Below are 25,011 nucleotides of genomic sequence, written 5' to 3'. Positions count from 1 at the left end.
ATATTTCATTAACAAATTCCTACTTTCTAAATAATAATTTAACCTTTCCGTAATCATTCTTTCCATTACTTTACCTATATGAGATGTTAAAGCTATCGGTCTATAGTTCTCCGGAATACTTGGATCTTTCCCAGGTTTAATTATCTGAATTATTACTGCCTCTTTCCAATTTTTTGGTAATTTCTCTTTTTCCAGACTTTTTATATAACTCCAACAGCCTTCCCTTCAACTTATCCCCTAAATGTTTAAGCATCTCATAATTAATATCATCCTTACCAGATGATGTTACTTTAGTTCTCCCCATCGCTCACTGTAGTTCAAAAACTGTTAATGGAGCATCAATTGTCGTCAGTCTCCGCCCACCATCATCTTCAACAATATTAGTCCTTATGGTTTCTTCTCTTCTTCTCCATCTATCTTCTGACAAATTATCATCACTATTAATTTTTATAAAAGCTTTAGCCAACATTTCAGCTTTTTCTTCATTGCCAATAGCAACCTCTACACCTACTTTGAGAACCGGGTATCTAAACTCTCTATAAACTCCCTTAATTTTCCTTATCATACCCCAAACGTCACTTACAGACGTAGTTCTTCCTATTTTATCACAAAACCCTCTCCCAATTTTCTCTTTTCGCTCTCTTAACTACTCTTCTTGCTTCAGCCTGTAATCTTTTATATTTTAACAAACTGTCAAAATTATGAGTCTGTCTCAAAACTTTCATACTTTTATTTCTCTCTTTAATAGCCTTTTCACATTTTTCATTCCACCATGGAACATTCTTCTTTTTCATGGTCCCTTTACTTTTAGGAATAGTAACGTCCGCCGCTTCAATTATCACTCTCCGAAAAATTTGTTCCACTATGTCTATATCCTCTTCCATATTAATCCTTCCATTCTCTTCTTCACACATATTTCTAAATTTAGCCCAATCAGCTTTTTTAAATACCCAACGACCATCACTTTTGTCCAGAGATACTTCGTTACTCCTATAGTTTTGTAAAAATTATATAATGATCACTCCCCAGATTACGTTCCCGAACTTCCCAATTACAGTTTTCCACTAACACTATTGTTAGATCTATAGCCGAGGTTTTACCCGTAGTTACGTTTATCCATGTCCCTCTACCATCATTTATACAGACTAAATTCATATAATCCATGAACTCAATGATTTCCCCATTCTTATCCTCCTTAATTCCTCTCCACAAAGAACTATGAGAATTAAAATCCCCACACATTACCACCTGATCATAATTCCCTTCCATAATTAATTTAAGCTTATTAATATCCAATTTTTGCATGGATTACATACAACTTATTATTTACATACATTTCTATTCCTATATATTCATCAGTTCCTATTTTAATTATTCTATAATTCAGACTAACATGAATAAAAGTAGCACAACCTCCTCCAATACCATCTTCCCTATCACATCTAATTATTGTGTACGGATAATTTAAATTCTAATTGTTTATTTAACCAAGTTTCTTGAACACAAATAATATCTGGTTTCTTCAATAATTCATCAATATATCTTTTAAATTCTTGTCCGTTAGCAATCAGACTCCTAGCATTCCATTGTAAAATCCCTACCATTCACTATCCCAACCCCTCTTGACTGGAACTCGCACTAAGGTTGTTCCTGACCTCCTCCCATGACAACTCAGTAATGCCCAGATGATGAACAGCTGCTTTCACAATATCCTTTCCGTTTTTTATTTTGTTTCCATCGTTGCATTTAATACTCCTGCAATGAAAGTCACAAATTTCTTAACATCTATCCACACTTTTCCAACCCGTCCAGATCCTTGAGCTGAATCCTGTGGCATCATGTCATTCATTCTCACTGGAGCCTCTCCCACCAATTTAACTGCTTCTGTTTAAGAAACTTTACTTTGAACTTTTGTACGTTGTACCTGAGTTTCCCTCCTCATCACCAGGTAACCTGCATAAGCTACACTATGTCCCCCCCCCCCCCCCCCCCACACACACACACACACTTTGGTTTTGTTCTATTTCTGCGTTCCTCAAAGCTATGTTCTTCTCCACATCATGGGCATCTCTTCCGTCCTTTACACACATTTGCCATATGTCCAAATCTCTGACAGTTGAAGCATCTAATCGGTTTCAGAATGTACTCCCTCACTGTGTATGACATGCAGCCTAAAAACACTCTAGATGGTAGAACATCACCCTGAAATGCTATCAGCACTGAATCCTTTTCTTTCTTTGATCCATCTTGAAATTCTGTAAATCTTTTAGCATCTTTCACTTTTGCTCCTGTTAAATTGGTTTTTATTTCCCCAACTGAAACATCCACCGGTATTCCCCAAATCACTCCTCTTGGTCCCGTTCCACTCATTCCCACCTTACTCACACTGATTACTTTGTTTTCCCACCTCTTATTTCACAGGCCTTCTCTCTCTGATCTTCAGTTTTACAATCAGCAAATTTCCATCTCTCAAAACTTAAGCTAGTTTTATGTCTCCAACTTGATTTTTTAAGATAAGACGTTAGCTTAACTGGGTTCACTGTGTTCACTCCATTTCCCTCACTGAATCTCAATATGATTTTGAACCCTCCTTCTCCTTAATCTGCACTTTCACTCGACACAACCCTTCTTTGCTTCCTAGTACTATCGTCATCAGGGTTGTTACTTCTCTTTCCCTTCGACTCCCGCCGAAAACTCAACTCTAAATTACTGTCTTCGCTCTCACAGTCCCCCATGTCTCCCCACCCCTTCTCATTAACCAAACAGCCTACCCACCATTGTTTTCCTTACAACCAAGGTCTTCGCTCTCTTTGGGCAGCGGCTTCTGTAGCTCATCCACCTCTAGAGCCACCGAAAAGCGCCTGCAGAACCCGGTCAGCCTCCGCCAGTCTGACCTCAGTAAAAGTCTGTCTGCGCACTGTAAAATCCATCCCCCGATTCAAAATCTCCACCGACCGAGAGAAATCTCCTTCCAGGAGGAGGGTATCACTGCAGACCCGGAGACCGCAAGCCTCCCAGACTGCTGAAGGCATAGCATTTTTATCCCAGGTGTTAGTCTCAGGATGATTCAGCTCAGCTGTGCTCCTCAGCAGCCTGGAAGAGAGGAGGAGGAGGGGCGGTGTCGGGCTGATCACCAGGGCTGGGTGATCCTGGCTCCTACATCCCAATGGCCAAGCTGGCAGCCGTAACAGAGTGCCTACCCATTGTTCAATGACATCAAAATCTGTTTGTGTGACATCTTCTAGCCACAAATGTTGTAAATAAGACTAATGCATCAGTATTTTTCTCTTTTAAAGGGGACATGTTATGACATGCTTTCACTAGAAAACAGGTAACCAGGGATTTAATTAAAATTGTGCCCACATTTTTAAGTTAACACACATCTCTTTTAGCAACGGTAGTTTCTGCATCTTTACTGTTCCCCTGCTTCAGCCACAAGCCTGAAGGAGTTCTACTAATTGGTGGAGTTGCTATTAGTAATGGTTAGCTAAGTTGAAACTTTCTCCGCTGTTTCCTGGACACCAAACCAACAACAGCCTTCCCCATCTTAGATCGAGATGGGTGAGTCCATGAATGTTAGGTGACAATGTGACATAGATCTGTCAGGATTTTCAAATCCTAGAGTTTCACCATCTAATCTCTGTCTAACGCTAATGCAGGAAACAGGTGGGACACAATTTTCACGTTCAGCCTGCATGTTAAACTCAGGTCAAGGTCAAACTCAGAGTGACCAGTCAAAAAGAATAAAAGTTTAAATGGTTTCTCAGTGAAGGACCTCTTTAAAAAATAAGCTGTTGCTGGCCATGCCCATCCATCCCCTGATTGGCTGCTATAAGCTGAGAAGCTTGGATATCCGAGGGCTTGGAGTGGAGCATGTGATAAGTTTTTTTCTATTCTACTTTCCCAGTTTGTGACATCACAAACGGGGACTGTTTGAAACAGCTTGTTTTAGGCACATAATTCATAAAACCAAACATTGACAGAAAATGGATGGATGGGTTTTGCCTTGTTTGGAGAGTTTATAAAGGCAGTAGAGACGCACATGGGAGCACAAAAGGATATGTCCCCTTTAATGCATGGACTGAAGGGATTTAAGTCAGGGTCATCACATCTGCATCAACAAAATATTTCTGATCATTAGAATCTTTAATGAACTTGCCATAAAACGCCTCCTGAGGATGTGGGATGTTTTGGAATGCAGCTGTTTCTGCACGTTTCTGTTTACCACCTAAAGTCAAACACTGAAGCTAAACAGCCATAAGTGACTTAGATTAAACATGTGCTTTATAACTTTTAAAATGTACTTTTTGCAGCTAATCTATATATAGTTCTCCTGTGGCATCAAGATCCATGTTAGTAACTATCTTACAAACATTGGTGGTTATTTATGTTTGTTGCTGGTTTTAGCACCCAAAGGGCTCAGCTCAGCCCTCTGAGCTGGCTATTAGGCATTGTGCTATACAGGTTTCATTTGTTTTGTACAGTGTATGAAAAATCTGTTTGCTCAGTGGAAAATACTCAAATGTATTCCTAGTTGCAGTAGTTTGAAGCTTTGTCTGCAAGTATTTTTGCATTTAAGCCTGACTTTGTATAAACATCACTGTTGACTAGATTTGTACTTGAATTCAGTTTTATGTTTATGTTTTATGTATTTAGCAGACACTTTTGTCCAAAGTGACTTACAAGTGATAATCGGCATGTTGCCCTTGAGGCTAACAACAACAATAAAATAAAAACCAATTTCCAGTCAGTCGTTAGGTGGCAGTGAGGCAGCATGATGAATCATGGAGAGGACGGAACAAGGAGTGGACAGTAGAGAGGGGGACGGGTGCAGGGAGGGTACTAATTTAGAAGATGCTCTCTGAAGAGTTTTATGTGCACTTGAATGTGCTATAAAATAAATTATAACTGTTTCAAGGCGTGAAATAAATTTTACTCTTGAATGCATTCCGTGAAAACTAATGAAGGAAAGCTGATTTATTTATTTTTTATTATGGAATTAATCCATCCTGTTTCACCCTCCTCTAAATATTTCACTTGACTCATACTGCAAACAAAAATCTTAAATCTTTATACATTTTTACCTCATGGGCTTTTACCACAATAAAAAAGCATATTTTTTAATTTTAACCTATTTATAAAAGGTCAAATCATTGCTTTCTCTTTATTTCTCTGGTTGCAGCATATTTTTTAATCTTCTTAAGAATAAGAATAAGAATAAGAATAAGAACAACTTTATTTATCCCGAGGGAAATTCTTGTGTCATGTACATGCTCAAAGCAGTTGGAGAGACAAAGGAACAGGTGAAATAGAAATATGATATACAATATATTCATTAAAAAAAAAAAAAAAATAATTAATTAAATACATGACTGCATCCTTGTGGATAAGTAATTAAGCCGTCGGTGCAGGCGATTCACAAAAGTGATTAAAGTATTGTGTAAAAGAATATGGGTTTGTAGCAGCATATGATATGATGGGGGGATAAAAACATATTTACAATCAGAACTCTTGGGTAATATTGCACAGTCGGTGAGGGCACAGAATAACCAAGGTAATAGTATTTGGAGAATCACCTACAGCGTGAGGAAGAGTTAAACAGTCCTATTGCCACCGGTACGAAGGATTTCCTGTGGCGGTCAGTTCTGCATTTCGGGGCAATGAGTCTTTTGCTGCGTGTGCTTCAGTGGTCCATCATGTGGGCGTGCATGGGGTGGGAGGGGTTGTCCATGATAGAGAGAAGCTTTTTTAGCATTCTCCTCTCAGACACCTCCTCCAGGTTCTCCAGTCTAACACCCAGGACAGATCCAGCCCTTCTAATCAGCTTGTTCAGCCGGTTGGCATCTGCTATCTTCACCCCACTGCCCCAGCACACAGCTGCAAAGAACACAACGCTCTCCAACACCGAGTGGTAGAACATGGTCAGCATTTTCCTCCCAGCATTGAAGGACCCGAGCCGCCTCAGTAGGAAAAGCCGACTCTGCCCTTTTTTGAAGATGGCATTGGTGTTCTTAGACCAGTCCAGTTTACAGTCCAAGTGTACACCCAGGTACCGGTAGTTCTCAACGATCTCAACGTCAGCCCCTCTTATGGTGACAGGAGTAGGAGGTGGGGCCTGCTTCCTAAAGTCCATAATCAGTTCCTTAGTCTTTGTGATGTTAAGTTGTAGGTTGATTCGCTCACAACACTCCACAAAGCTGTCCACCACACTCCTGTACTCCACCTCCTGACCATCCCTGATACAGCCCACGATGGCAGTCATCAGAGAATTTCTGCAGATGGCAAGACTGAGACTTGTACATGAAGTCAGATGTGTAAAGGGTGAAGAGGAAGGGTGATAGGACTGTCCCCTGCGGCGCCCCTGTGCTGCTCAGGATGTTATCTGAGCGGCAGCTCATCAGTCGGACATGCTGTGGTCTATTTGTTAAATAGTCCGTAATCCAACCTACAAGTGGGGCGTCCACCTGCATTTCTGTGAGCTTGTTCCCCAGCAGTGATGGTCTGATTGTGTTAAAGGCACTAGAGAAGTCGAAAAACATGACCCTCACAGTGCTCCCAGCAATGTCCAGATGAGAATATGCCCGGTCCAGCAGGTAGATGAGGGCATCCTCCACACCGATACGAGGTTGATAAGCAAACTGCAGGGGATCCAGCCAAGGCTCCACCAGCAGCCGCAGATGTTTTAGGACTTAGCATTTTAATTAGTTATTATTTAAAGTATGACTGTGTGAAAACTACTTAACAACCAAAATATTAGTTTCCCTGTTGCACCTTTGATGCTGCAATAAGTCTGGTCTTAATTCTAAGCTTAGATTTGATTTTATACTTTCAGCTACTGTTTCTGGCCATACACTACAAAAAAGGGTTGGTCAAAAAAAGGAGACATTATGTAATTTAAATACATGTTCATTGTCCATGTAGGTTTTATTACATAAAGTCAATGAAAGATCCACTTTTAAGGTAACTTCATGTTCATCTTTATTTGAATTGTGTTTGTTTTAAAAAATAATAGTAAGGATTTTATTAATGTTAGTTAAGTCTTACATACAAATTTGAATTTGTGATTATTAGGACCAAGAATCATTTTGGGGTGCATGCACAGTTTCATCATTTTTTTCTTCAGCCCAAAGAAGTGGAAATGACTGAATTTGCTGCCATCCCCTTCTTGAAAATGGGATGTGATTAAGTAGGGTCTACTAAAGAGACTTAGTTTAGGTGTACACTTAATACATTTGTTTAGTTTAACCATTTTGATAAATACCAGTTGTGATTTTATACATTTGAGTTAAATTGGTGGTTACTAGGGCCAAGAATAATATTTCTGAGTGTATAGTGGTTTGTGTTTTTAAATATCTTTCATACACATGTGCGCGCGTACACACACACACACACACACACACACACACTGATAGTGACAAAGAACAGAAATAAAAGCTGAGAAGAGAGAAAGACAATGAAAGGCTCGACACAAATGCTAAAACTTTAGCAAGAGAACATATCTAGTTGCATTTTATTATCTCTTTTTAAAATAAATTAACATAAAATATAACTCAAATAAGACAAAACACATTTTAACAGAAATAAACTGCAAAATAGAGCCTAGATTTTGGTAAACATAATTTGTACTTTACGTACAAAAAAATACTATTCAAAAAATGTACAAAATGCAGCAAACAAATATCAAGTATAGTATAGTTTACCAAAATATCATCAAATCCAGTGAAAATCGATCAATAGCAGGAAATTGCTGCATTACTGTGATTGGATCACATGGTTACATCTCACCAGAATCCAGAGAGCAAATTATGTGCAGAGATCTCAGATGAGTGTGAAGGTAACATGTTATTATGCACAAATCACATAATACAGTCCAAAAAACACTTCCTGTTTTGGATGAAAAGTAGGACGATTTCCCTTCCTGTTTAAAAAAAGTGATTTTCTCTTCCCCAGTAACAGCAGCAGGTAGCTCAAAATAAACAACGGTATGAACATTTCTGTTTTGTGACAGTAGTTTTAAAGCATAATAATCCATTAAACACATTCAGTCTCCAGTGCACATTGGAGTGCATTCTGCTTGCCACTAACACAAAGATTCACTCAGATCTGCAAACACACAAAGGAAAACCAGACTAGAAATCCATGTTTATAAGCTGAAAAAGTCCCTTCAAAACTCCCTCCTCCTCCAGTGGCAGAATGTATGTGCTGTCTGAATGAATCACAGCAGTTGGGTATTTTTTTGCCACGCTGAAATGGTAAACTTTAAATGCAAGACAAATATGTAATAGAGGTTGATCGATTAGGATGCTGACCTTTAAAAAATTGGACAGCCAGTAGCTGATATATAAAGCCAGTTTGTTAATTATCAGCTCATTCACCTACTAGAACTTTCAAAAAAAGAAAAATTAGCTGTGATTGAAAAAGTTTGGGCCAGCAGGGTAGAGCATAGTCAATAGTACGAAAAGCATAGTTATGATAACCCTCTCACATTTGTCCTGAGGCATGTTTATTTCTAAAAGACCAAGGATCACCAACTTCATCCTACACATTTTACCTGTTTTCTTGCTCTGACACACTTGGTTTTAAAGGTGCAATGTGCAAGATTAAAGTAAGAATGACATCCTGTGTTCAAATTTTGGTACTGCAGTCCATTTTCAGGACAAAAAGTGACTTTCACTACCATCCCGTGAGTTTCATGGCTGTTACCATTTACGGATCAGAACCAGAAGACTAGGTAACAAAGACGTGTCGTACACATTAGGTTGATAAGTAGATAAATACATTGTCATATTTGTTGCTAGCACTCTTGGGTGTTTTACAGCAGGGGACACTTACTACACTTATTAAGGTAGTAAGTCTCCTGCATTACAGGAAGTGTGGTTGTTTGCCATCTTGCTACTAGCTTGCTGTTTTAATACTGAACGACTCATTAAAGGAAGTAAAACGCCACGACTGAATCATTATTCACTTCACACATACACGTCACTGAAAATCAAGTTGTTGGTAATTGAAAAAATAGCTTTAGATATCTTTAGAGCTCACTAATTGCTTCAAATTAACTGTTGGCATTGTTAGCTAAATGCTAGCCTCTAGCCTGCTTCACCTGATATTAGAGTAAAACAAAAAGATGCCATGGATTTTTGGGGTACGATAAATTTTGGGTCGTTGGCTTCAATTCTTTTACCAACTGTACAGCTTTTTGCCAACCGGTGTCAAATTACAAATGCTGACACTGCGGTGTCAACTGGCGCAGACTTGGCAACCCCGCAGGCTCACAGATTGTAAATGACTATTTCCTTCCTTAAAAGGACTTTACGGAGTTTTGAATTTTTATGCTCGCGATTGCCCCCTCCGGCCAAATGCGTAACTGCAGCTTCAATAGGAGGCTCGTGCACGAGTCACGCATGCTGTACGTGCACACTCCTTAGCGAAAATAACAGCTGAGACAGTCCCTTATGTGTGTGTGTGTGTGGCCCAAAGGACAGGAGAACGCGCAGCTAATTCATTTGGTTCTGTACCTTTCTCTTCAGCACAGCCGACCAAGATTTATGATGGGTCAGTCCTCCTGCATGCTCAGATAATTCCCTTCCCTTGCTTGAAAAATTGTTCCAAAATGAAAGTTGAACCCACATCTTTTTTACCTGTGAATTCAATGCCGTTCGGCGAGTCTCAAATAAAAAATTGGGGCATCTTACTGTAAAAAAATATATCATTAATGTAAAAAAGAAACTCTAAAACAACTATGTCACATCCAGAATCAAACCCAGGTCTTCCGCACGAAAGCCCGCAGTCTTATTAGACGAGCTTAAACCACCAGTGACGTCTTCTGTGTCTGTAACATTTATATTCTTGATGACAGCTGAAACAACGTTGAAAGAACGGTTTGGAGAGCTATGCCTGAGCGTGAACGCTCATGAAGCAGCCTGCTCGACCCGAGCAGCTCTCTTTTTCTGTGATTTTACAGAAAAATAGGCAATCACAGTAAAAATGCCAGGGCTCATTCTACAGGATCAGGGCATTGCAGGAGAAGGTATTAAGGAGAAATTTATTATTTCTATACATGTTTTGGCTGTCAAATTTCCATAATGCCCCTTTAAAATTTAAATATTCTGCCTAAAACTGTCAGCGATGCACCATCGTCAGGCAAAAACTCAGTTGGTCTGCTAAGCAACAGCATTTGTTGCATTTTGCAAACAGGAAGTGGCAGTTGAGTAATAATCTGGCAGGGGATGACTTGCTCTTTAAAGTTCATTGATTGAGTTTAGAGTAGTCAGCTAAGCGATATAGCATCACACCCAAGCAAACAACTGGAATGAAGAGGTGGTTGACTGGTAACTATTTATTTATTAATTGACTGATTTATTTACTCCCCGTGTTTAATCAGCTAGTGAATGGCTCAGAGAAAGATGTGCAATTTTGGGCTAAATTATTAAGTAAAGCCAAAGCTCTTTGACATTATTAATATATATAATAGTTGTACTTCAAAAAGAGGAGCTCACATGTTAGTTTTTCTCTTTGCATTTTATGAGTTCATATTTGTGAGGGCTACGTTACATTGTTTAGAAAGGGATCTAACAGAAATACCTGAAAAAAATATATAACAATAAGAATGATCAGTTTCAACATTGAATATCACTCTGTTCGCTGTGGGTAAGATGTCCTGTCATGGAAAAACTCTGCTGTTAGAAATATTCATGTTGTATTTTGTGGTGATATAGTTTAAGTTAACCAGAGTGTTTGCATTTATTTTAGCAATGGGGAAAAAAAGTCTTCATGTTCCACCAGTAGGCAACCCCTAAACATTGACCGAAACTATCTCGGACGTGGCGCCTATGGATGTGTGTACAAACGTTTTGACCAAGCAGCAAACTGCTTTTTTGCCATCAAGAAATTCACGAGTGAGAAGGCATTTAAAAAGGAGGTGAGGAAACGATCTTTGTGTTTCATAAACATTTACAGTCAAACTGCAAGTCATGTCAACCTTTTTGTGCCTTTTTAGTTAAAATGCTGACGTATCTAATGGAGAACAATCTGCATGAGCAGAACATCATCAGGTTTTTTCATTCAGACCTGAAAAATTTGAGTCTGGCTTTGGAGCTGTGCAGCATCAGTCTCGCAGATTATAGCAAACAACTGAAAACGCCAATGCCTCTACAGGACATCAGAATAGTCATCCAGCAAGTATGGCACCTTCAGAGGAAACAAGATTCCACACATTAACAGATTTTTCATTTCCAGATTTTCTATTTTTGACCCTTGTTTGCAGCTTGCCACTGCCTTCGATGCATTAAAGAAGGTTGGAGTTATCCACACTGATGTGAAAACAAACAACATCATGTTGGTGGATCAAACGAGAAAGCCTCTGCAGGTCAAGCCAGGGGTGGACCTTTAAAGCGCCCGAGCGCCAATGGCGCTAAATTTTCTCGTCGGGTGGTAAATACTTGACGACTTACCGCCCGGGTGGCGCCCAAGCTTTATTTGTCATTTACACACCGGCTTTCACCTACATCATGGCCCCGCCCTGTAGGAAGCTGCCGTTTTCGTTTCGCGGCGTGAACCTGCGCGCCTCTAGCCACGTACTGCACTTGTACGATTCGTGCACGTACTGCACAATTCTAGTTATAGTCACGTGAACTATAAGTTCACTATTAAAGACGAAGTGGAACCACGCTAGAAACACACAAGCACGCAGGAAGATGGCGCCACCACAGGGATGGGATTTCTTGATGAAAACTCCGGCAAAACACTTTAAAACTGGTGAGGAGAAGCGAGACAGTTCGAAACGGTATTAAGCAGAGAAGCGTGTGCATAGGTGGAATGATTCTTGGTGGTTTAAAGAAGACGGGAGGTGCAGAGAATGGCCGTGTTCGAGTTGAGCAGCGCCTCGCCTGGTACACAGACGAGAGCAGACGGAAGCAGCAGGGGGAGTGGCTGAAAGCCGGCATTTAACGCCGGGGACACACCAGCCGCGAAAGCGCCCGAAGCGAATCGCTCACGAAGTCCGGCCGCTGCTCGCCACTCCTCAGTTCAGATCAGACGCGCCCCATTTGAGGCGCGCCTCGGCTCAGCTGTAGTTTTTCTTTTAACTACTTGGTGTCCTCCATTTCCTCAGCTCTTTTCCTCTACGTGTGTGTGTGTGCGTGAGTGAGAGTGAGAGTGAGAGAGAGAGAGAGAGAGAGAGAGAGAGAGAGAGAGAGAGAGAGAGACTATGGTGTGAACCAGTTGTTTCTGCCAGTTGAATCTCTTGGACTTCCCTACATGTGTAGCTCGGGGGTGACGATGGATGAAGATATCGCGTTAGCATTCACACTTGTTCAATTTTAATTCTGGTGCCTGTTAGCAGCTGAAACACACCCTCACGTGCTTGTGGATATCATATATTGTATATGAAGACATGACTGTAATAATAAGTAAAGGTTATCAGCTGTAGCTTTAGTGTGCTCATAGGGAACGTGACAAAAGAAAACAAAACAAATTTCTCTTCATGGCCTATATAGTTGTCATCATCAACATGACGTGATTTACAGAATACATGTGACCAACTAACATTTCATGTTCTACCACCGGATGTTTGGATCAAAATATGAACCAATCAGATCTTAGATCAGGTGAGAGCCAGGCGTTTCCCGTCATCCTCTAGGTTTTGCAGCCGAGGGAGAGCAACTGCAGCGCCTTGCTCCAAAATCTGCGGCCGCTTTGATCTCACGAGGTTATCGTTGCCTACGTATGCATGACGTCAGAGCAAGTCGGTGTCAATTCGGACACAAATCTAACCGGCATGCACTGCTTGCTGATCACCGGTGGTCTAATCTGCGCAGAACTGGCTCATCTCGAACACGGTCAATGGCTCAAATACAGCAAAGCGGAGTTGGTGATGTACTGCGTTGTATGCGATGACGAAATCGAGTTTTGTTGAGGGACCAAACAAATTCAAACTTGAATACGTTATTATGTTTGTGAATGTGTACAAAATAAAGGTTTATTACATTTAAAACGGTTCAGTTGTTATTTTGACTCGTTTTGGCAGCTGACCAGCGGGGCCGGTAGATTCTTGGCGGGGCCGGTAAATATTCAGAGTTACCGGCCCGGCTGGCCGGTTGGTTTTGAAGTTAATGTCCACCCCTGCAAGCTGATTGACTTTGGCTTGTCTGTCTTCACAAAGGACGCCAAGTCCATCAGAGTTAATCACGTTCTTCGTTACAAGTCATGTCAACCTTTTTGTGCCTTTTTAGTTAAAAATGCTGACGTATCTAATGGAGAACAATCTGCATGAGCAGAACATCATCAGGTTTTTTCATTCAGACCTGAAAAATTTGAGTCTGGCTTTGGAGCTGTGCAGCATCAGTCTCGCAGATTATAGCAAACAACTGAAAACGCCAATGCCTCTACAGGACATCAGAATAGTCATCCAGCAAGTATGGCACCTTCAGAGGAAACAAGATTCCACACATTAACAGATTTTTTATTTCCAGATTTTCTATTTTTGACCCTTGTTTGCAGCTTGCCACTGCCTTCGATGCATTGAAGAAGGTTGGAGTTATCCACACTGATGTGAAAACAAACAACATCATGTTGGTGGATCAAACGATAAAGCCTCTGCAGGTCAAGCTGATTGACTTTGGCTTGTCTGTCTTCACAAAGGACGCCAAGTCCATCAGAGTTATTCAGGTTCTTTGTTACAAGTAAGATTTATGTTAACTCTGATGGTTTTGTTTTTTAAGCAAGCACGTACAAAGCACGGCCCCCACTTGCATTTCTAGATCGATTTGTTTATTTTTGCTGTTGATGATTGATCTAACGTTTAAATATCAGGTTTTTCCCCATTTGCATGTTTTAGACCTAACCCTGACCCAATTACCACAAATTCATGTTAGTATTTAATTTAATTTAATAAAAATAGAATACTTGAGCCCCGTGAAGACCATTAAGGGTGATTCTTACGTCCCCTCCTGAACGTCTAGGAGGATGAGGGGACCTACACAGAAAAATAGGTGGAGGTGTGTGTGTGTGTGTGTGTGTGTGTGTGTGTGTGTGTGTGTGTGTGTGTGTGTGTGTGTGTGTGTGTGTGTGTGTGTGTGTGTGAGGAGAAATAACGAAGTGGTGAGAGTAAAAACAAAAGGGTTTATTAACAAAGGGTGTGTGTTTTTAACAGCAAAATAAGGCTTAACAGGGAACGGTGATGAAAAAGGTGGAAACTGAAAACGTAAGCGGTTAACTGCTTACGAAAAACGGCATTTAGCCGAACTAAATAAAAACCACCTAACAGAAAAGCCCCGGCTCAAAATCCAATGGGGACAAAAACACTGCAATCAGAAACTGACACTCTTTGTCAGCTAACCTCCAAATGAGGAACAAAACCTGTTTCCTATAGAAAAACTCTAAAACGAGCGTACACCACAAGTTAACCGAGCTGAGGAGAATCACAGACTAGCTCTGGATCTCCTTGACTGTCTGCTGCGCTCCTCTTTTAAAGTCCTGGGAGCTGCTTGATTGCTGATTCAGATCAGCCGCTGCTCTTCGTGGCGTGCCTCTCTCCAAGGTCCTGGGCTTCAAAGGAGGGAGAGTGGAGCTGCCCAGGGAACTGTCCCAGGTGCTGAAAAGCCGACTGTGGGGACAGCAGGCTCACAATAGGAAGACGAGGAGGACCGAGGGGACGTGGTTCGTCACAGTGATTTTAGGCCTGGTCTTAAAATATTTGGACAGCCCTGCTTTAAAGTGTTAGCTTGAGCTGCTTCAGTGCATTACTGCAAGGTCTGTTCAACTCAGTGATGTAATTCATTTAGGAATAAAATGTTGTACTTTTAAATGTGTGATGTCCTCTTTTGTTTTTTCAGGGCCCCTGAACTCATATTCGGACTCCCTTATTCTGAGGCTTTGGACATCTGGTCTCTAGGCTGTGTGATGTCAGAGATGGTCTTCAAGTGCAAACCCTTCCCAGGGGCAGATGAAGATGAAGTTATTAGTAATTCAGTATAAGTAGAAATGAAAAAGCCTGTCGCATTTTTTTGTTCTGTGGTTGCAGCCATTTGTGCTATTTAATTTGACTTCTGTGTTTTTTCTTCTACATAACTCTTTGTCACCATCATAATTTAGAAAAAACTCTCACTTTTAATCTCCCGAAAGTGACCGGTCCTGATGTAAGCCTGTTTTGTGTTTCTTTTTTTCAGCTCTACTATATGATCAGCCTTCTTGGACCTCCACCAAAGGACCTTCTTAAACTTTTCTGTTTTACGGCCTGTTTTTTTTTTTACAAGACTGACAATCAATGGCTTCTAAAGGTACGGTAAGCTTGATCAGGGGGTGTCTTTATAATCCCAAAATGCTACTTTAGTAAGTAACTAAGGATACATTCAGATTCAAATGGAACATGTATTTCTATTAATTATAATTTACAAAATCAAAAATACCTTAGGCCATGAATTATCAAACTCTGTTTATTGTTATACCAAAAAAGAAAGTGCTTACCATAATGTATAAAATAAACGTGACTGTTTCTCAAGGTAAATAAAATAGCACATTTGTCACTTATACGTATAAAATAAATATGACTGTTTCTCAAGGTACCAGTAAATAAAATAGCACATTTGACACTTTCTTATAAAGTATAAAATAAATATGACTGTTTCTCAAGGTAAATAAAATAGCCCATTAGTCACTCGAACAACATACAAATGGTCCTAAAGACCCTGAAACAGAAAACTAGCAGTGCAACTGCTTTAAACAAGGAAACGTGTCAAACAGCATTTATATATGCTAAATATTTATGACTTGTTTGACTTGCTGAGAAGCATCATGGGAAGATTCTTTTTAATAAAGAGGAGCATCTCTGCTTTTTCAGGCATGAGTCTATTCCTGTGTTCATCTACAATGTTGGATGCAGCACTGAATAATCGCTCACTCTCTACACTTGTGCAGGGTGCAGACAGGTAGGCTCGAGCTACTTTAGCAAGGTCTGGAAATCTCTCCTTATTAGTTTTCCAGAATGCCAAAGGTGATGCACTCCGAGGGATGGGTGGCTCTGAGAGATAGACAATCATCTCTGATGGTGCTGGTCCTGCTGGAGTGTCAGTGTGAGCCTGCCATGGGGTTTCTTCTGCCAGGATTTCACCAAACATGGAGGAAAAGGATCCTGGTCGTGGCACTTTCTCTGCTGGTGGTCCTGTGTTGCTGGCTTCAGCTTCTTGGTTTGGGTCCCTCTGAGAGGCCTTTGTGATCAGACGAAGAAGCTGTCTGTGTGTCTCGATCTTGACTGCGTCTTCAGAGTAGAATTTGTCTTTGTACCTAGAATAGGGGTGGGGGGACATCACATTCATTTCTTATTAAACTTGTAGTTTCTGGCAACTTGAAAACAAAATAATTAACTATGGATAAGTAAATGCTTACATTTCAGCATTATTTATTTTATAATTTTCTCACCTTGGGTCTATGATGGTGGCCAAACTGTAGAGAGGCTCCTTTTCGATGTCAGCAAATCTTTTGGAGACAGCTTCCAGCAATGTGGCCTTAGTTGTCTTCACACCATGATCTGCTGCAATATCTTTGGCAAGTAGGCGCTTTAAAACCAGCACAGAGGGTATGACATCAGCAGCAGCTGCTAAGCTCAGCATTGACACAGGACTGACATCTGAGCTCCAAATATCACTTGTGAAACTCACAGATGATGAGACGCTTTCAAGGAGTCCCTCGATGAAAGAATACACTGTCTGGTGGAGCTCTGGAAGGGCTACGTCGACGAAATATTTACGTCCCGGTAGCATGTAGCGAGGTTCCAAGTCGGTTATTAGTCAGCGGAATCCGGCGTCTTCCACAACTGAAAAAGGCTGGTCGTCTTGTCCAATAAACTCGATGATTTTACGGGTAATTTGCTTAGCCTTTTGACTGTCACGCTCATATGGGCGAGTGTTTCCAAGCGTCGGATTTGTTAGCTGCCGTCTGACTGTGGCTGCATTAACTGGCTTCTTTTCATTGTCTGTGGTGAGCCTCAAAAACTCACCATGCTCCGCCAAGTGTCTAGTCTTTAAATGTCATATCAAATTTGGTGTGTAATTTTTTTTTTAAGTGCTTCCTCCACGGGGTATGTTTTCATTGCAAGTGTTGCAAGACGCAAACTTAATATCACTCTCGCACACCGTAAAGAAGTTCCACATGGCAGACATGTTTGTCTTTGCGGGTTTGCCGCCACGCGCATGCGCACTAAGCGGGGAGAAGCGGAAGAGTGAACTACAGCGCCTCTACCGGCCGGGAAGAGTAAGCGCCAGTGCCAGATCGGGAATGAAAGGCAGTGATCGACGATCACAGATCACACTTTTCCAGGAAAATCGGCCAATAATTATCTGTGGCCGATCAATCAGAGCACCCCTACTCATAATGCATTCATTCCTATTGGAGACCACTGCAAATGTGTGAAAAATTTGAGTAAAGTTGACCTTTAAGAACAATTCGTGTCTTACTTGTTATAAATAACTATTTAAGATATTTCAGTTGGGAAACAGATTATTTCTTCTCAGGTAAAGCTAAAGCTAACCATTAACTACACCTTTACGCCAGTTTCAAAGTGGATTTCTGACATCTTAAAACCATTCAAATTTCAAAAGGGAAGGAATTTTACTCCAATTTAAAACTTTGTTTCACAATCCACAATTATTTAGACATATTTATACATTTTAAAGTCTGATCAGAGCATTTCCTCTAATTTTCTGCTGTGAATAGATATACAATTCTTCGTAAACAACACATTTTGGCAGAAATATTCACTCTAAAATCTCTGAGATCAGAGATTTTAAATACCATTTAAAATCCCTGGTCAGTAATCTGTTTTGCTACCGGGAGTGTCAGCTCTTTAGTCTCAGTTTCTCCAAAAAGAGGTTGTTCAAAGTGTTACCTACTACAGGTAGGAATTTTTTTTTATTTTTCCACAGAAACTCATTTCAAAAGGTCTGCAGTAGTTTAACAATAATATAAACATTCTTTATTATTTCATAGATGAAAATGTCATGAGAATTACCTTAAATTAGCAATGGTAACATATTCCACTTAATTGTTCGGTAACCTAAAAAGGGTATTTATGGTATCCTATTAAACTTATTGTGACGACCCTCGACCCCTCGGTCCTCCTTCTCATCTTTACCTGAGCCTGCTGTCCCCACTGCCGAGGATTCAGCACCAGGGACAGTGCCAGAAACGGCTTAATCTCTCCAGCGCCCCAGCGCCAGTTCAGGACCTCGGAGAGAGGCACGCTAGAGAAGACAGTAGCCGATCCTCATCAGCTATCAAGCAGCCGACAGGGCTTAAAAGAGGAGCACAGCAGACAGTCGGGGAGATACAGAGCTAGTCTGTGATTCTCCCGAGCTCGGTTACTATACAATGCTAAGGCTAAATCTGTGCGGTACTTGTTTAGGGTTTTTTCTATAAGGAATAGGCTTTGTTTTCCTCATTTGTAGGATTTAGCTGACAGAGGGTCAGTTTTCTTATTTCGGTGGCTTTTATCCCCATTGGACTTTTGAGCCGGGGATTTTCAGTAAGGTGGTTGTTATTTTAAGTTTGGCAGAAAGCCATTTTTCATAAGCAGTTATTCGCTTATGTTTTAAGTGTCCACCTTTTCTTCACCGTTATTGTTAAGCCTTATTTTGCCGTTCAGATACGGACACCATTTGTTAATAAACCCTTTTGTTTTTACTCTCACCACCTCGTTATTTGTCCACACACACACTCCTCCACCTATTTTCCTGTTAGTCCCTTCATCCTCCTAGACGTTAAGGAAGGGACGTAACACTTATAAAATACAAATTTAATTTCTTTTAACAGGATCCTCAGAAATACTTTACAATCACGAGGAGCTGCAGATTTTGCACTCTAGATAATGGAAAAATAGTAAGTATCTCACTCTCACTCGTGCATCAATAACTGAAATGAATAGTTTTACAATCAAATCAATTATTTTGATTGATTTTAATGTGTTTTTTTAATAATCAGATTAAACAAGAGATTGACAACCCAAATGAGGCGAGCGAGAGGAAGGAATGCATTGAGTTACTGAAGGCGTTGCTGAACTGGGATGCAAATGAGAGGATCATGCCGAGCGAGATCCTCGCCCATCCCTTCATCACCGTGGACTACAGCAGCTCTTCCACATGCTTGATCCAGAACCCTGCACCAGCAGGGCTCTAAATCTTCATGAACGCAAAGCATTTGCTCCAAGAATGTGCTGGAAGCCAAGTCAAGAGATTCAAATACCTGTGAACACATCAACCCTTTCCTTAATGTCAAACCAGCTGCAACTGTGGAAGACCTAAACATGGAAAACGGTTTGTCTTGTTCCAGCAAAATACTCAGGGAGTCAAAGGAGGAGACCTTTTTGAAGCAATTATTTTGCTGTTGCATGCTGAAGTCAAATGTTGGGGAGAGTGTTATGGCGAATGATGAAGATAGAAAAAATCTGCAAAATTGACACCTAAGAGACCGTTCTCCAGGGTGTGGCCCCTACAACTGTACTGAGAAGCTGCTCAGTTCTCAATCTTGATCCAATAGGAAGAGTAAATAAATATTTTGTTCAAGCATTACTCATAGTGAAACAGTGCCTTTAATTTTTTTCATGCAATTACAATTTTTTGGGTAATTTCGCAAAAACCTCTTGTTTATTGATTTGTTTATTTTTGCTGTTGATGATTTAATTTAATTTTTATTTAATTTAATTTAATAAAAATAGAATACTTGAGCCCCGTGAAGACCATTAAGGGTGATTGTTACGTCCCCTCCCGAACGTCTAACGTCTAGGAGGATGAGGGGACTAACACAGAAAAATAGGTGGAGGTGTGTGTGTGAGGAGAAATAACGAGGTGGTGAGAGTGAAAACAAAAGGGTTTATTAACAAAGGGTGTGTGTTTTTAACAGCAAAATAAGGCTTAACAGGGAACGGTGATGAAAAAGGTGGAAACTGAAAACGTAAGCGGTTAACTGCTTACGAAAAACGGCATTTAGCCGAACTAAATATAAACCACCTAACAGAAAAGCCCCGGCTCAAAATCCAATGGGGACAAAAACACTGCAATCAGAAACTGACACTCTTTGTCAGCTAACCTCCAAATGAGGAACAAAATCTGTTTCCTATGGAAAAACTCTAAAACGAGCGTACACCACAAGTTAACCTTAGCGAATTGTAACCGAGCTGAGGAGATGCGTAACGGCAGCTTCAATAGGAGGCTCGTGCACGAGGCGCGCATGCTGTACGTGCACACTCCTTGACGAAAATAACAGCTGAGACAGTCCCTTGTGTGTGTGTGTGTGTGTGTGTGTGTGTGTGTGTGTGTGTGTGTGTGTGTGTGTGTGTGTGTGTGTGTGTGTGTGTGTGTGTGTGTGGCCCAGAGGACAGAGGACAGGAGAACGCGCAGCTAATTAAATAGTTGCTGAGGTAGTCAAACAACTATGTTTATGTATTTAGCAGACGCTTTTGTCCAAAGCGACTTACAAGTGATAATTGGCATTTTGCCCTTGAGGCTAACAACAACAGTAACAACAACACATTGACATCAGTCATGGAGAGGAGGGAACAAGGAGTGGACAGTAGAGAGGGGGGACGGGTGCAGGCAAGGTGCTAGTTAAGAAGATGCTCTCTGAAGAGCAGGGTCTTCAGGAGTTTCTTGAAAATAGAAAAGGAAGCCGCAGTTCTGGTAGTGTTAGGAAGGTCATTCCACATTTGTGGAACAATGCATGAGAAGAGTCTGGATTGTCCTGAGCGTGGTGTAGGCACTGCTAGCCGACAATCCTGTGATGACCGGAGCGGCCGGGCCGAGACGTAAGCCTTTGCAAGAGGATTCAGGTAGATGGGAGCCGTACCGTTTCGGACTTTGTATGCTAGTGTTAGCAATTTGAATTTGATGAGTGCTGCTAGCGGTAGCCAGTGGAACTCAATGAACAGAGGGGTGACGTGTGCTCTTTTAGGCTGATTGAAGACCAGACGCGCCGCTGCATTCTGGACCATTTGAAGAGGTCTCACAGTACAGCCTGGAAGACCAGTTAGAAGGGCATTGCAGTAATCGAGGCGGGAGATGACAGTAGATTGCACCAGGAGCTGGGTGGCATGTTGTGTTAGGTATGGTCTGATCTTTCGTATGTTATACAGCGCAAAGCGGCATGAAGGAGCAACAGAGGCAACATGATCTTTAAACGTCAGGTGTTCATCAATCACAACACCCAGATTTCCAACTGTCTTTGAAGGAGCCAGAGATAGGAGGTCATTCGGGATTGAGATATTGTGCTGTATGGATGGTTTTGCTGGGATGACAAGCAGTTCAGTTACACAGCGGCGGAGCCCTGGGGTGGATGAGATTTGTCCTGGGTATCTCAAGGCTATGGATGTTGTAGGGCTGTCATGGTTGACACGTCTCTGCAACATGGCAGACCGGGGTGGTGGTCCCCATCTTTAAGAAGGGTGACCTGAGGGTGTGTTCCAACTATAGGGGGATCACACTCCTCAGCCTTTACCAGAGGAGCGTGAGTTTGGTCCGCATAGCTGGTAGTAAGTCGGACCTGTTCTCGGTGAGGGTTGGACTCCGCCAGGGCTGCCCTTTGTCACCGGTTCTGTTCATTACCTTTATGGACAGAATTTCTAGGTGCAGGTGTGGAGTGTGTCGAGTTTGGTGGCAGGAGAATCTCGTCTCTGCTTTTTGCGGATGATGTGGTCCTCCTAGCTTCATCCAGCTCTGACCTTCAGCTCTTGCTGGCTAGGTTCGCGGCCGAGTGTGAAGCGGCTGGGATGAGGATCAGCACCTCCAAATCTGAGACCATGGTTCTCGACCGGAAAAGGGTGGCTTGCCAACTCCGGGTCGGGGGAGAGGTCCTACCTCAAGTGGAGGAGTTTAAGTATCTTGGGGTCTTGTTCACGAGTGAGGGTAGGAGGGATCGGGAGATCAACAGGCGGATTGGTTCAGCGTCTGCAGTGATGCGAACACTGAGCCGATCTGTCGTGGTGAAGAGGGAGCTGAGCCAGACAGCCAGGCTCTCGATTTACCGGTCGATCTACGTCCCAATCCTCACCTATGGTCATGAGCTTTGGGTAATGACCGAAAGAACGAGATCACGGATACAAGCGGCTGAAATGAGTTTCCTCCGTAGGGTGGCCGGGCTCAGCCTTAGAGATAGGGTGAGGAGCTCGGACATTCGGGAGGGACTCGGAGTAGAACCGCTGCTCCTCCGGATCGAAAGGAGCCAGCTGAGGTGGTTTGGGCATCTGGTATGGATGCCTCCTGGACACCTCCCCGGGGAGGTGTTTTGGGCATGTCCTGCCAGCAGGAGGCCCCCGGGTGGACCCAGGACACGTTGGAGAGGTTACATCTCCAGTCTGGTCCGGGAACGCCTTGGGGACCTGCCGGAGGAGCTGGTGGAGAAGGCCGGGGAGAGGACGGTGTGGAGCTCCCTAGTTGGGATGCTGCCCCCGTGACCCGGACCCGGATAAGCGGAGGAAGACGACGACGACCTTTCTCTTCAGCACAGCTGACAAAGGTTTATGATGGGTCAGTCCTCCTGCAAGCTCAGATCATTCCCTTCCCTTGCTTGAAAAATTGTTCCAAAATGAAAGTTGAACCCACATCTTTTTTACCTGTGAATTCAATGCCATTCGGCGAGTCTCAAATAAAAATTTGGGCATCTTACTAGGGCTGCACAATATATCGAAAAATTATCGTCATTGCGATAACAGGACGTGCGATAGGCCCATCGCAAAGCACGTCAAAAACGGCGATAAATGTTTGGTTCAAACATTTCCATCAGTGTCATACATCAACTTTTTGTAAACCAGCTGATTTTTACGTGGAAGTATTATTTGACCAATCAAATGTAGCCCTTCTGATATGCGGCCAATCAGATAGGTCCGTTCACGTAATATGCCCGCCCCCTACGAGCTGCCCCGCGCTGCTCGGCTGTCTCCATCCGGAGGTTGAGATGTTTGCCAGCCTTACATAACCGCTCTTGTTTTCGGCACCACCACTTCCTCTGCGCGCCAACACCGGAGCGACGGTGCTGCCGAGCGGAGCTTCCCGGGCTGCGCTTACTTTGGGCCACCGTGCCGCCGCCTGGTTCACCTGCTCCAGCAGACTGTATCCCCAAAATCCCACTATCTCCGCTCCGCCCTCGCTTTCCGCTGCCGCTCGCTTCCCTTGTTCGTCATGCTGGCTCAGATTAACGAACGCACTTTGTGCTGAGGTTTCTGACTCCGGTTAGCTTCCAGCTAAAAGGCTACAGCAGCACTCTCCTCCCAGTCCCACCCTGAGCTGCTAAAGAGGGCCTGGAAAAGTTCCCCCACACATCAAAGTGATTTTTCATTTATGAGCTTTTATAACCTTGTTAATCAGGATAGTTGATTTTCTGCTGCACATTAACTGTCATTCAGAAGCTCTGCTAGCCGGTTATCTTAAGAGGAGCTAGTTCAATTTGTTAGCTTGTTACCAGAATCCTAGTTGCAGTTTCATCATCTGAGCTGCTTTTTAAGATCTAGGTAAACTTGTTCAATTTGGGGTTAAAAACAAACATTTTCACATATTTTCCATGTAGTTTTTTTGCCAGTTCCTCTTCTGAAAGGTAGACAATTGTTTTTCTCTTTCCCTCAGACAATCTTAATATTCTCCTAGTTTGGCCCAGCACAGTTCACTTCCCAATTGCAGCAACAGCCTTATATCATAACCACATAAGTGGAGAAAATGCTCAGTAGCAATGAGATAATTTGCTGTTGCATTTAAGTGATGTTAACTATTATTTAACATCTAAACTTATTTTCTGATTTTTTTTATTTATTCAGAAAACCCTGGTAAGGGATGTTTTTCTGTATTTGGAGCATCAGAAAAAGTTTTATGGTGGTGGTGATATTTTAAAGTCACTGAGAAACTGCATGCATGCAGTTTGTTGATTTGCAGCTAATACATTAGCAGGTGCAGCTGCATATTTTTGCAATAAAAATGTTATGTTGTAATGGAATTCATGCATTAATTTTTGTTTGCTTTGAACCCAGAGCAGACGTCACACGCCAGACAACATCAACACTGCATACTTTAGTATTTGTTCATTTATCCTGAGTAATATCGATATCGCAATATTAAGCACTTATATCGAATATCGTAGGTTTTCCTAATATCGTGTAGCCCTACATCTTACTGTAAAAAATATATCATTAATGTAAAAAAGAAACTCTAAAACAACTATGTCACATCCAGAATCGAACCCAGGTCTTCTGCACGAAAGCCCGCAGTCTTATTAGACGAGCTTAAACCACCAGTGACGTCTTCTGTATCTGTAACATTTATATTCTTGATGACAGCTGAAACAACGTTCAAAGAACGGTTCGGAGGGCTATGCCTGAGCGTGAACGCGCATGAAGCAGCCTGCTCGACCAGAGCAGCTCTCTTTTTCTGTGATTTTACAGAAAAATAGGCAATCACAGTAAAAATGCCAGGGCTCATTCTACAGGACCAGGGAATTGCAGGAGAATGTATGAAGAAGAAATGTATTATTTCTATGCATGTTTGGCTGTCAAACTTCCATAATGCCCCTTTAACTATTTTGAAAGTAGAAAATCTGACAACCCTCAGCTGGCTGAGAAAGAAATCTGTTTCGACGTAACCTTCCATCCAACATGACTGAGACAAATTAGACTTTTTTGGGATTATTTCAATGTAGAATTCTTATACATTGTACCTTTAAATGGAGTGATTACCATGCTTCTGCAGAACTCAGCATGGTGGTGAGGTGATTAAACCATGTGATTCTGTTGTGTTGGAGCAGAAAACTTGTAAAACATGCAGGATGGCACCCCTGAAGTATTTTTTTGGTAACTACTCCATTTTACCCACAGATGTACCTGCCCTTTACCTGGATTAGTATGCTCACCATGACCAAAGCAGATCATTAAAACAAAATCTAAATAAGTTTTGACTGATTGGTCAACCTCCAACATGTGCATAACTGCTTGTCTTTAGTTGCACTTCAGTATTAAATTTGCTACTGAAAGGACAATAAACAGTATTCAAA

The 25,011-nt window shown here is 41.8% G+C and overlaps 1 protein-coding gene across 1 annotated transcript; it reads right to left on the bottom strand.

The window, feature by feature from the left end:
- Positions 1 to 7,475: 7,475 nt before the first annotated feature.
- LOC139070340 (zinc finger BED domain-containing protein 4-like) lies at positions 7,476 to 18,685 on the bottom strand. The gene is made up of 2 exons (XM_070552400.1): positions 16,414 to 18,685; positions 7,476 to 16,278 (listed from the first exon to the last, which is right to left on the bottom strand). The coding sequence occupies exons 1-2, from the start codon at positions 16,752 to 16,754 to the stop codon at positions 15,759 to 15,761; spliced, it is 861 nt and encodes a 286-aa protein (XP_070408501.1). The 5' UTR covers positions 16,755 to 18,685; the 3' UTR covers positions 7,476 to 15,758.
- Between the last annotated feature and the right edge of the window lie 6,326 nt (positions 18,686 to 25,011).

Source organism: Nothobranchius furzeri, chromosome 6 (genome assembly GCF_043380555.1).
Source record: "Nothobranchius furzeri strain GRZ-AD chromosome 6, NfurGRZ-RIMD1, whole genome shotgun sequence".
NCBI lineage: Eukaryota > Metazoa > Chordata > Actinopteri > Cyprinodontiformes > Nothobranchiidae > Nothobranchius > Nothobranchius furzeri.
The sequence above is the reverse complement of the archived record's forward strand: the minus strand, read 5'-3'. Positions and strand labels throughout refer to the sequence as shown.

Bases quoted from the DNA above. Each gene is read 5' to 3' on its own strand.
- LOC139070340 (XM_070552400.1), bottom strand. From the start codon at position 16,754: ATGCTACCGGGACGTAAATATTTCGTCGACGTAGCCCTTCCAGAGCTC. The intron at 16,279-16,413 runs GTGAGAAAATTA...CCCCTATTCTAG, and splicing joins GCCACCATCATAGACCCAAG to GTACAAAGACAAATTCTACT.